Source organism: Eptatretus burgeri, chromosome 1, assembly GCF_056783735.1.
Source record: "Eptatretus burgeri isolate ZD-2024b chromosome 1, Ebu_testis_v1, whole genome shotgun sequence".
NCBI classification, from domain to species: domain Eukaryota; kingdom Metazoa; phylum Chordata; class Myxini; order Myxiniformes; family Myxinidae; genus Eptatretus; species Eptatretus burgeri.
The window spans coordinates 58,021,963-58,034,462 of record NC_140961.1 but is presented as its reverse complement, the minus strand read 5'-3'; the positions used below and the strand labels follow the sequence as shown (position 1 = coordinate 58,034,462).

Here is a 12,500-nt window from a genome sequence, read left to right as displayed (position 1 = left end):
TTGATGAAACACCCTGGAACTCGAACGAATTTGTTCTGTAACTTATCATAAATAAAGACATGTACCAAGTTTCAGTTGAACCTGTCAAAGGGTATAGGGAAAAAGTCTAAAAAAAACCACAGGGGGGACAGACTGAGAGCAAACCTATAGTCCCCTTCTGGTGAAACCGGTAGGAGACTAAGGTAAGTGTGTGTGTGTGTGTGTGTGTGTGTGTGTGTGTGTGTGTGTGTGTGTGTGTGTGTGTGTGTGTGTGTGTGTGTGTGTGTGTGTGTGTGTGTGTGTGTGTGTGTGTACGTACGTCTGGATAATCATGGAAAACAAACGGCTGGGTTGAGCTCCACCAAATTTTGTATTTTGGAGGGGGAAGGAGGGGATTATTGGCCACGGCACAAATATATACTTGGCGCATCTCCCAACTATCTGCCCAGGTTGTTCTCGGAAGGAGCGGTTGTTTCTAGTTTTACTAAATGGTATATTTATGCCCTGTATCAAGATGAAAATGAAAGGAAAAAAAAAAAACAACAAAAACATTGGTCAAATGTTGTCATGCTGTTTCTTTTGAAAATTTAACTTGCTTAAAGTTTCAAACTGAATACATTATCTTATGTTGCACATTTATCTGGGAGTTACTCTGCGTGCTTGTGAACTGGCAGGATAGCTTGAGTCTTACAAGTATGCGTGCTCACTTTTCAGCTGTCTAACTTGGGCTCAATGTCAACCCCAACCCAGATATATATTGTCACACTTGTTTCCGAAGCAGGGTGAGGTATCGATGCGTGTACCATCCATCAGGAGGATGTTGCGCTCGGTGACCCATCAGAATTGGGGATCTCCCAGGACTGGTTGTTTAGGGTGTTATATATTCCATGCTGTCTTTTGTGAAGAGTAGGCAGGTTATTGGCAGCTGACAATCAAATTTATTTCCTGCAAGCACGTGGTCTGGCTGCCTTTGATATCCCTTGATATGAGGTTTCACTGCTTGCTATCTTTGTGTGTGTGGTTGTCTGGTGCACAGCTTCTGCACTTTAAACAAGTTCACGTTAACTGCTGTCTTCAGCTATGAAGAGCAACCATGACTGTGTGCTTGTGTGTGTATTCCAGAGGTAAATGCTGAACCTGCCTTTTGTCCACCGTCGACTCTCGTCTTGCCATCATCCACGTAAGCTCAGCTTATGCACTTGAACTTGTACCAATTTGTTGCCGTTTCCAATTAAAATATCTTGCTCCATTGAAAATTTATTTTTGGAATGTAACTTGTGAAGCTGTGAGTTTCAAGTCCATCTCCTTTCTTGTTATGAAATCTAATATTTCCTTATTTCAAAATGGCTTTGAATCATCTTCTAAGGCTCATATTTTTGAAGTGTTTGAATGTATAAATCCATTTCTCTCTGGCCAAGCAAATCAAAAATGGCACCGAAGATGCTTGAGGAACCATTTATGTTTTGCTGCAGCAAAATATGAAACTGGAAAATTTTGTTGTAAATTGGGAAACCGACTTTAGGATACGGGACGTGACTGTTTTCTTTTGAATAAATCTGCGTGTAAAGCGCAAATTTGAATTGATTCACAATCTTGGTGCCAATTTTGTTGTGTTTGAATACGTTTGAACAAGAAAAGATGTGTAGCAGTTAGACTATGCTAATTTTCATGGCTTCAAATTGATTTAAGGAAACTCACCCATATTTACCCTGCGTGGATGGAGCTAAAAGTGGGGTTAAGCAATTGTTTTCCCAGGAAACTTTGTTTTACGGATGTCATAAATGACACGTACAACAGGCAGGCACGAATAACTAATTTAACATGATAAATTATCGGGTAAACTTTCCGAAATTTTTTTTTTCTTTTTTACAGCTTTTAAAACCTCTTCTTTAAATTTCAATTGAGTTATATACTTGAACACTAGAATACAAAATTCCTGGCACTTTTTAAGACCTTCAGTTTAGCAGTCCTTGGCCAAAATATTATGCCATCTCAACCAATCAAATTTGCCACTCACTCTCTCAGCGTTGGGAAATATCGAGATTCAGCCAACATAGCAGCTCGTAGGAAATGGATCATGCTTAGAAACACAAAGCAATAATTGAGAAGACTCTGCTTGTCCTTTTTCTTAAGACTGCTTGGGGTAAGGTGTTCTATGAACTCTTGAATTATTTGAAGTAAGAGCTAATGGTTTTTAAAAATTATTTGTCGGAGCGAGGCTCATGGAAGAGCAAGGCAGAACTGACAATGGGATAAATTTCAAGGGAATGAATGAACAGGAAAAGAGGAAAAGGAGGAGGCGTATAAGTACTGGAACTAGCAAGTGAGAAAGTGGGGGTTAGGAAAGGTTAATGGGGGTAATAAAATCATTGGACAGAATAAGGAATGACAACGGTATTGTTTTTCCAACATGCCCGTCGCACCACGTGACATATGACATCGTAATTATCATTAAAACATTCCACGTGAGTAGTCACTCCTGTGTTGAAAAGTTTGTGTCAATCCAACAAGCGGTTGCAGAGAAAAACCAGATTCGCATTTTGTGCGGACAAGTAAACTGACCCAATTTCAATACCCTCTCCTCTGGTGAGGGTAATAAAGAAAGACGAGTTTTATCTTTTCTATTTATTCCAAAACACCGAGGTGTTTTTTTACAAAGCATTGAGGTGGGTGAGGGGAAAAACATTATGTACTCTTATTGTACTCTGCTGTAAATAGAAAACGCAAGACTTAGCTCGGGGTGATGATGATGATGCTGCTGTTCGGGGGGAGGGGGGGAGGGGAGGGTGGGGTTTGGAAAGATAGGGATGTAGAACTTGCGATGGCTGTTGGATGATCGGGAGCACGATGAAGTCACCTGTTGCGTTGCCACATAGAAGAATGGTAAGATGATCTTTCACCACATTGACCCCGAGCAGATGTGAGATCTTTCCTGCTTGGACAGGAAGGTCCGAAATGGCATCCTTTTCCAAAACTGTCCTGCTCTTCGGTGTTAAAAACCTGCTACAGCATGAATCCCTTTGCCACGATTAGTTCCATGAGCTGTGGTTTTTTGCAGCGTCTTGGTCTGCCATGGTTGAACTGAAGCCTTCCGCCGGGTGCCTCGTGGAAATGTTTGTGAATCCGCAATGGTTTCTCCCGTATCACCAGTCCACTCAAACACACTTTTTTATTGTTTGGTCCTTAATCCAAACATTAAGCGCTCCCCCACCCCCACCCTTTCAATTTGAGGATCATGGGATAGGAATGAGACTTTTGCGCTTTCCTGGTGGGAACACTTGCTTAGATATTTGACTCGACGTTTACCGCACAGTCGATTCATTGATCCCGTAACAGTGGCCCACAGATGCTGCACTTTTTCTCTTGCCAACGTATCTAACAACTCGATTTTTTTTTTCGCACAATGTCGACCTTTCTCTGCCTTTTATCACAATTAATTTTTTCCATTGTTTTATGTTTTGGTGCTATTAATAACTTGTGTGGCTACTAGATCTTGTAGATCTATTATTACAGGGTTTCCGTGAGTCATTTCCTGTTCGATGACGATTCATGATTAAAATGAGGTTCATTCCCTATGCTGGTGTGATTAATACAATTAAAAGTGCACGGGAAACGTCAGAAGGCTCATAATGGGAGGTAATCGTACATGCAGACAAAAACAATGACTCCTCTCAGCTCAAGAGTCATGATTGGCTGAAATGAAATGCCGCGATCACTAAATTTTGGTTGAATAAATAAAAACACAATAGGTTGCCCGCGGTATTTGAGGGTTAACTGTATTGACAGACCACGAACCTTTTGTGGTAAGAGAGAAGATTCTCTGCATCAGCCTCATGATGGCACATACATATTAGCCTGAGGTCTTCAGATTTCACTGCTTCCTGACTTGACTCCAGCAATAAAATAACCTAATGCTTTAAGTGGTATTAAGCAGGGCCTCAACAATGGGTTCCTCTTCATGGTATTGTCTCAATTTCCATAATGGGGCAGCATTATAGGACTGACCGTATTTTTGGTCGACATCGATGACCTCTCCGCTTCTCTGGAAAATAATTTTGCTGATGCACTATTCTACAAAAGACAAAGTCATCACACTTCTGTGAAGCAGGCTGTTGCAATGTCTCCTCAGATTTGGAAAATATAATTTGTTAGTTTCTTTGAAATGTCCCAATGCAGGAAAATCTCATGCTCTCACTGACCCTCCACCTGGATCAGCTGTTGTAGCCCCTTACACTTCCCCAGTTTACGTCTAAAATTTTAAGGCATGTAGCAACATATTTTGGGTCGGCTGGCCAACACTTCTAAATTCTCTGTTGCAATCAAGACTATTCTGAGCCTCAGAGATCATTACAGTGTTTGAGGCCTTTGTCCAAACTATCATTGAGTATAAGTTCCCACTTTGCGCTTTTGTAGCTGCTTCCCATCTTGCTCCCTTGAAATGCGATCAAATCAATGCTGCTTTGTTGGTATCTCTCAGCAGGAGGCTGAGGCCCAACGTCTGCTTCTCGCCCACCCAAAGGTCTGGTGAACTGCTTTCTATAGTTTCACTTCTTCGCTTCCTCCTTACTCCCTCTTGTCCCTCGTCCTTCCCTCTTTGATCCTTTGTCAGTCGATGAAAATAATGCCCTCTTTTTACTTAGCTCCTCTACAAGCTGAGATTTCTGTATCCTTTTTTTTTAATTAAAAAGGAATGGCTTAAATGTTTTTATTTTTATTTTATCACTTAAAAAAAAAAGATTGTTAAAAAAATAGAAACTTCAACTACTTTTGTAAATGAAGTTGTACAAATGTAGAAGTATTTCAATGAAATTAGGTATGATTGCATTTGTTCGCTGTAACGCTATTGTTCAAGTGAGTGCCATTTTCTTGCACAATTTCTCATGCGTCATGCAAAGTCCGAAAGTACCTCCTCGTCCTGTTGTTTCCTCAAATAGATACCCTTTTCTGCGTTGTCCTGACAGAGTTCCATAAACTTGCCTGGTCACCGAACAAGATGTGATCAAGTGAAGTGTTTATCTGGAATGGTTCAAACATTTGTTGTGTAAATTATATGCAAGAAGGTTAATCCTCTTCAATTATCTCATTGAGAATACGAAGCCTGAAAGCTTCGCTTATTTCAGCTTTGAAAGCTTTGCTTATTTCGAAATCTTGTGAACTGAGCTGTTTGGCATTTGCCGAGCCATCAAAATTGTTGTTGTTCTTTTGTATGCAGCACAGGGCTGTGGGGTGGCATCATTGGCTGACAGCGTGGCTGTGCCACTGATGCAATGCCCTCTGTAGGTTAGGGCAGGAATTTGGAATTTGGCTGTGGTGCCGGTGATAGCTCACCTGCTCATTCGTGAAGGAGCCATCGAGATGCCTGCTGTACGAAGTTTTTCTTGAAGCAAAAACTCTGATTACTGCAACTGTCTCCCATACTGTTTTGACCCAGGGATCTTGCATGCTAGAAATCACAAGCGTTATTCCATGGTGTCACCATGAAAAAAAAAATCGTTTTTTTTAAACCTTTAAACTTTTTTTTTCCAGACTAATGCAGACGGATCGGTGGTCTCTGTCTTCTTCCCCTTCCTTTCTGATCTTGTATCCTCTTTGCTTTGTCCCCCTTCTCCCCATGTTTCTGTATGGTGCATGCAGTCTGTCATCAACCCCCTTCTGGTGAAATTCCCCAAATCGAGAATTAATTCTCAGCTCCACTCATTCGTTTCTTTTTTTTCTCCCGACCTGTGGAACCAACATCCACATCCTCTTCAATGTCATCCTTTCCTCCAAATCTTCAAGACGGCTGTTCACCACCATCTCAGATCATTTCTAATTCAAAACCATGTTGTTTTCCTACCCAACCCCCAGTAACCCTCCCCAATCCCACCTTTTTTCCAAATTTCCAGTTTTTTTTCTTTTCTTTCTGGAAAGTCTGCTTCTGTATGCAACTTGTCCACCCTGTAATACTTCCCTACCCCTCTTTCTTCCCCACATCCCATATTTGTCTGTCTTCCTCAAATTTGTCCCTCAAACATTCTGTTGATGTGTTCCCCCCTCTTTCTTCTGTTCCTTTTATGTTGCATCCTGATCCGTTCTATGGTGTAGCTTCTCCATGAGCCTTGACTTTGTGTACAAAAAAATGGTATGTTCCATTTGTAAACTGAACTCGAGCGAAGTCTATGGCACACCATCGCAAATCCCCACACTTCCCACCTCAAGCAAAGTTGAAAGTTGGCAAAAAGTTCCATGAGGAATTCCCCAACATCAAATTTTGAGTTAAATTTTTTTGAGCCCTGTGACCCCAAGTCCCCCCCCCCACCCTTGGGGCAAGAGCCAGGGGTCAAATCCAAAAGAAGTTACATATTCATGCGTCCCAATGTTGTTTGTTGATTGCATACACAAAGTTTTGTTAAAAAATGTTTTAAGGTGTACCTTTAATTGTTTTTCTTTGGTATTTGACCTTTTGACCCCGTCCCAGGGTACAGGTTCAAAAATAATGCCGCTCTTGCACCTTCGTGCCATGTGGTGATCATACGTACTAAGTTTGGTGAATTTCTGCCCATCCGTGTAGGAGACAGACAGACCCAATTACAATACCCCCCCCCCATTTTTTTTCAAAAAGTGTGGGGATAATGAAACACCAGTGCATCACTCGATGAGTGCCAAGCCCAGCAAGCATGGCGTCACGACTCCAAGCGTAAGTAGCTACGCGAGTCTTAGGCGACATTACATTGTTTATCCTTCCCATGGAGTCCAGCTGCTCACCGTGAGTGCTGACTAATCCCAGAAACAACTATTTTCTTAAACTAACTGCACAGTGTATATATACATGTGCTGAAGGTTTTTTTTTTCAGACTTTGTTTGAATGTTGCAGATGTGGCCTCTGCACAAATGCACATTATATACGTGCAATACAGTACTGTCGTCTTGATTTGATAATGTACCCGTGGAATTAAAAACGAGGAAGAATGAAATGCTACAGTTAAAAATAAAATAAAATTGTGATTAAAAAAAAATTTAAGTCGTGCTCTTATCTGGGACACCATGTGCAAACAGGTGTTCGGTGGAGAAAATGATTAATCTCAGCACGTTTCAGTGACTCGACCATTTTGATTTTTCTTATGCTTGGGAAGTACTGTTTGCTGTGCATCAGCACACACGCCTATTTTCTCATGTGCATTTCTTTTTCTCCCAGGTATTTATGTCAGAGTCCTCTGCGACGTTCCACACGCCTCGCGGCATTTGGCCAAACTCCAACGAGGATCTAAAAACTCAATAATTTTTCTCTGCTTTGTAATGTACTTGTTTGTTACTGCCATAAAATTGTTACTACTATTCGCGTTGACACACTTCCTTGGAACCCTTGAAAGCACACATGCTCCCATAAGATGATCTGTATCCTAACTCACGTGGACAGTACCTGCCAGAATAAAATGAACACCCCTGATATTAAACCAATTTTATGATGAGAACACAAATGGCCGACATAAATTACTATATCTGGTAGCACACAATGCTTGAACCCGTGAAGGCATCACATCGGTGATGTTCTGTAAGACGGTCGGATGCAGATTTTCTCGAACGTGAAATGTACTTTGTTGCAACTCTTGCGCGAATTGCTTTGCGGAGGTCGGCTTTTCCACTCGGCTCCCGGTCCGAGTTCCGAGACTTCTCTGAAGGCGTTTGTGTCAGACCTCTGCAAAGTGCCCAGGAAAGAAGCTGCAGCTGACTGTGTTGAATTTGCTGCCATCTTTCTGCATTAATTATGCCAGACTGCAAAATTCCTTGCTGGTGTCACGACTTACAAACGTACCATCGAGGAATTTTACAGGGTGATACATTTAGTGCAGGAAGGTGGTGTCACGTGCCCTTCTCCAGAATCACCACTGCCTGGAAGAGGCGGACAGAGTAAGCTGCAGCTTCTTTCCTGGGCACCACGGAGCCCCGACATGAACGCCATGGAACGTGGGTCGGGAGCTCCGGAAGAGCTGACCTCTGCCAAGTTGTGCACAATGAGCTGCAACAAAAATCTACAACACATCTGTTACAACCTTGGTCGGCATGTCATGCAGAATATCGTTGAATGGATGCCTTAGATGGTTCAAGCACTTTAAGCTGCCATACATAAATGTATTGTTGTCCATTTGATTGTTCTAATTACAGATGGTAATTTTTTTTTTGACAATATGGGGTATTAATTTAATTATGGTCAGGCATGAAGTCCATAAATGATTTGCTAACTTGTTCTGTGTAAAATGGAGCAGTGCATGTTTTGTTGTTCTTATTTTTATTGTTGTTCACAAGTGAACATCTGGATTTTGTAGTTCTTTGAAATAAAGTGTTTATTTAGCTGACTTGTATTTATTGCTGCTGATAATTTTCAGAACACTTGTTCTCCCCCCCCCCCCCTTCCTCATCTGAGCATAAATGCTTTTTTTGTGTGTTCGCTGATTGAATGGACAATGGACATTTTCTAGGCCACCCCCCCCCTCACCTCATTTTTTTCTTTGGAGGTGTCATCCTGCCGATGAACACGACTGGTAGGTACCACAGCACCATTGTCACAAATTATTTGTTTTGTTCTTTTTTTGTTTGTGTGAAAGGGCTGTGGTTTTGCAAGCTCAATTTGAGTTAGAATGAGAAGCTCAGCCAGTAGATTGTCTTCAGATAGGTGGTCATGATTGTCATCACCAATGCAACAAGCTAAATATCAGATGTTGGAACGTGTGCACTTGTGGATGTTGCTTGCAGCATTGCAGTGGATGTAGTTGGAGCTAATTCAGGAGTAGTTGCAGTGGATTGTAAAGCTATGCTAATGGTCCAGGAATTGAGAATTAGGATGTACATTGTAGGAATTGGTAGGACGGCCTGGAGGTGCAGACACTCTTCTCCAAGGTGTTTGGCGTGGGTTTGAATCTCGTCCCAGCTATAAACTGTCATCCCGGTGTTTCACATGCAAGGTGATTCATCAATGTGTATGCCGTTCCTCGGATGGACGTTGAGCTGGGTGCTCTGTCTGCTGACATTTGTTGGTGGATGTTAAAGACCCCACAGTGTCCTTGGTGAAGAATCGGCAAATTTGTCGGCACTGAACAAGTTCTTGGCCTCGACTGGAGGCAATTGCATCAGTGCAGTGATGCTGCCCTGCATATCCAATGATGCTGCCCTGCATCCTTCTGCTTATTACAAACGAAGAAGATAGGAATTGGTGAGAACAAGTCCTTTAACAGGCAGTGTATGATATGGAAGGATGCACCATGCTCAACTCCACTCTGTACAACAAATTGAGAGCAAGTCAAACCAGTTGAATGAAATGGAGTGATTGTTGTGTTGTGGACCCCCATTTGACAGTAGCATTGCGGAGTGCTTATGGAGTCTGTATGGTGGTTAGTACCATAATTGCAACTGCTCGAATGAGAACATGCTAGAGTGCTGGACAATATGATAATAGGCAGAGCTTTATTCTTCCTGTCTTTGCAACTGGTAAATGCAGAATTCAGGATATATGAAGGTGGTGTTACATTGATTACACTGAACAACAAAAATTTTTTACTGGAGATGTGTAAAGTGATTTAGACTAATTTGGGTACGCTGATTTCAAAAATCATAACCGTTTTGCTGTATCACGTCAGGATTTTCAGTAACAGAAATATTCCCATTGCCTAGAAGTCAGGATTTCAATGAAATTTACAAAAATTCATTTATTCATTTATTTCATCATGAATGCGTCAAAATTATAGAAATTACAGAAAAACTCCACTAGAATGTAATTAAAAATGCTTTAGGCATTTGGCTTTGCGTTTGTGCTGCTCTGTGTCAGTTTCACGATGCAGGAACCAGCAGAAATCGCCCATCATGTTCGGGTTGTGCCGCCCTTGGTAACGCGTCTCCATGAGTGAAATCTCTTGGTGGAATCACTCGCCGTGCTCGTCCGAGACTGCTCCCAAGTTGTCAGGGAAAAAGTTCAGGTGCTGGTGTAGGAAATGAATTTTCAGGGACATCCTGGAGCCAAGTTTCCTGAAGGACTCCAGCAGCTGCTGCACTATTTCTTCATAGTTGTCCACGCGCTCGTTCCCCAAGAAGTTGTCCGTCACAGCTTTGAAGCTCCTCCACGCTGCCAGCTCTTTGGGGTTTAGAGTTGTCGGAAAAGTTTCGTCCTTCATAATCTGTCGGATTTGCGGTCCAACAAAGACACCAGCCTTGATCTTTGCCTCCGTCAAGGTGTTGCCAAACTTTTCCTTGAGGTATAAAAACCCACGCCCATTCAGATCCATTGCCCGTACAAAACTTTTCATCAAGCCGAGCTTTATGTGGAGTGGTGGAAGGAAAACCTCGGCTGGGTCGACAAGGGCGACATGCTTCACGTTGTGTCGACCAGGTACATGCTCTTTTCGCTCTTCCCAATCTTTCTTCGTCCAGTGATTCTTGTCGTCTCTGCTATCCCAGAGACAAAGGAAGCACATGTATTTCGTGTAGCCTGACTGCAGCCCGAACAACAGCGCCACCACTTTCAAGTCTCCGCAGATGTGCCAGTTGAAGTCATTGTACTTGATGGAATCAAGCAGCTGCCGCATAGTCTCATAGGTCTCTGTCATGCCGAACGCGTGAGCCAGTGGGACTGATGGTTTCTCGTTGCCATTGTGGAGCAAAACAGCCTTCAAGCTATTCTTCCCCGAGTCGATGAAGAGGCGCCAGTCTGCAGGATCGTGATCACACCCAAGTTCTTTCAACAGACCGTTGATGTCACTGCAGAATGTCATCGTGTCTTCCATCTCAAAGAACTCAGCCATGTCTCTGTGACGTGCTCTGAACAAGGATATCTTGGTGTTAGGTTCAAGTAGATTCCACTGCTGCAGCCTTGATCCAAGCAGCTCTGCCTTCGCCTTTGACAGCGAGAGATCTCTTACAAGATCATTTAAGTCTCCCTGGTTCAGAAGGTGTGATTCTTGAGTGTCGGGTTCAAAAGGTTCATCATCACCATCCTCTTCACCACTGCTTACAGCTATGTTCTGATCAGCTGGAGGTGTTGGAACGGGGTTCTCGTCATCATGAGGCACAGGTTTACGAGCAGAGACGCAGTCAGCGTACTTGATGTGACCTTTATTCTTCTTGTTGAAGCCGGCGATGCTTGTGCAGCAGAAATAACAATCATCATGATGATTCTGCGGCTCACGCCATATCATGGGCACCGCAAATGGCATGCTCGCGCGCTTGCCCACCAACCACTGAGTCAAGGTTGTGTGACAGCTTGTGCAGCAGATGTGTGGTGCCCAGCTCTGTTCTTGGTCCCCCACCTTACACCCGAAGTAGTGAAAGTAGGCGGCCTTCATTTTCACTGCTGTAGATATACTTCGCTGTTGATCTTTTTTGGTATACCGACCACAGACATAACAGAAGTTGTCAGGATGGTTGGTACAGGAACGCCTACTCATCTTTATCTGAAAGAAAGAAATATAACACAAGTTAACAACAATTGTACGAAATAGACATGTTAAAGACATATGTAAATTTCATTGAAATCCTGACTTCTAGGCAATGGGAATATTTCTGTTCCTGAAAATCCTGACGTGATATAGCAAAACGGTTATGATTTTTGAAATCAGCGTACCCAAATTAGTCTTAATCACTTTACACATCTCCAGTAAAAAAAAAATTTTGAAATTTGTTGTTCAGTGTTATCTTATGAGACAGGGGGGTTGGAATGGAATGTCACTGTTCTATGCTCTGCAGAATGTTGGATTGATCAAAGTAGTCAGAGCACGACTACATCTCCAGCTACAACAATAAGCCAAGGCAGCAGGAGAGAGAAAGAGAGAGAATGAATGAATGCAGTTGTACCACTACAAAGTGAGGATGTGTGGAGGAATACAGTTTTCTCATAAATCAGTTGGAGAGGAAGAGGATGGAGTGTTTTTTATATTTTAAATGTGAGTTGTTTGGAGATGTTATAAAGGCAGATAATGTTTTCAAATGGGAAGGGTAGAAATAACCAGGTTGGTTTCAAGAAAAAGTTACGAAGCTGCTTGAAAGTAGGGGATAAAGATGAGGATGCAATGACAATATAAATCGGTCTACCTCGCAAAAGCATTTTTGTTTTGTTCTTAAACAAGATTGAAGGCTCATGCTGGTGCTGACACACACACACACTGGAACACAAAACGCAACACAGGATTGTTATACAAGACAAACAGCCACTGAGAGTAGGGGAAGTGCCGTCACTTACCGGGGCCCTCTAGGTACCAGTGACGCCACAACAATGGCACCGCATTTCACACCGCACTCAGTGGGACGATTCACAAGGAGGAACATCTTTCCCGTGAATGCTAACTTATGGGGATTTTTGTGCTTTTTCCTTTATATACTGGATGTCAAGCAAGGAAGCAGCATGTACCATCTTTCGGCTTTGGAATTACTCAGTCGGGCTTTGAACTGGTTACCTCCCAGAACTGAGCAGATGGTCGTACCATCACTCACTTATGAAACGTTTTGTGTGGTTGAAGACTCACAATCACACTGACAGACATACTATATATGTGGTGCAG

The 12,500-nt window shown here is 42.5% G+C and overlaps 1 protein-coding gene across 3 annotated transcripts in view; it reads left to right on the top strand.

The window, feature by feature from the left end:
• The window catches only part of DLGAP5 (DLG associated protein 5), a 73,233-nt gene extending 64,921 nt beyond the window's left edge, over positions 1–8,312 (top strand). For 2 of the 3 annotated variants that reach the window (XM_085885157.1, XM_085885150.1), the window contains exons 15-16: positions 1,102–1,159; positions 7,154–8,312. In XM_085885157.1, the coding sequence (XP_085741283.1) occupies positions 1,102–1,159; positions 7,154–7,226 (131 nt within the window). In that variant the 3' untranslated portion in view covers positions 7,227–8,312. Of the gene's footprint in view, positions 1–1,101; positions 1,160–6,580; positions 6,656–7,153 lie in introns of all 3 variants that reach the window. The other variant, XM_085885166.1, reaches the window with a different exon arrangement.
• The last annotated feature ends 4,188 nt before the right edge of the window (positions 8,313–12,500 follow it).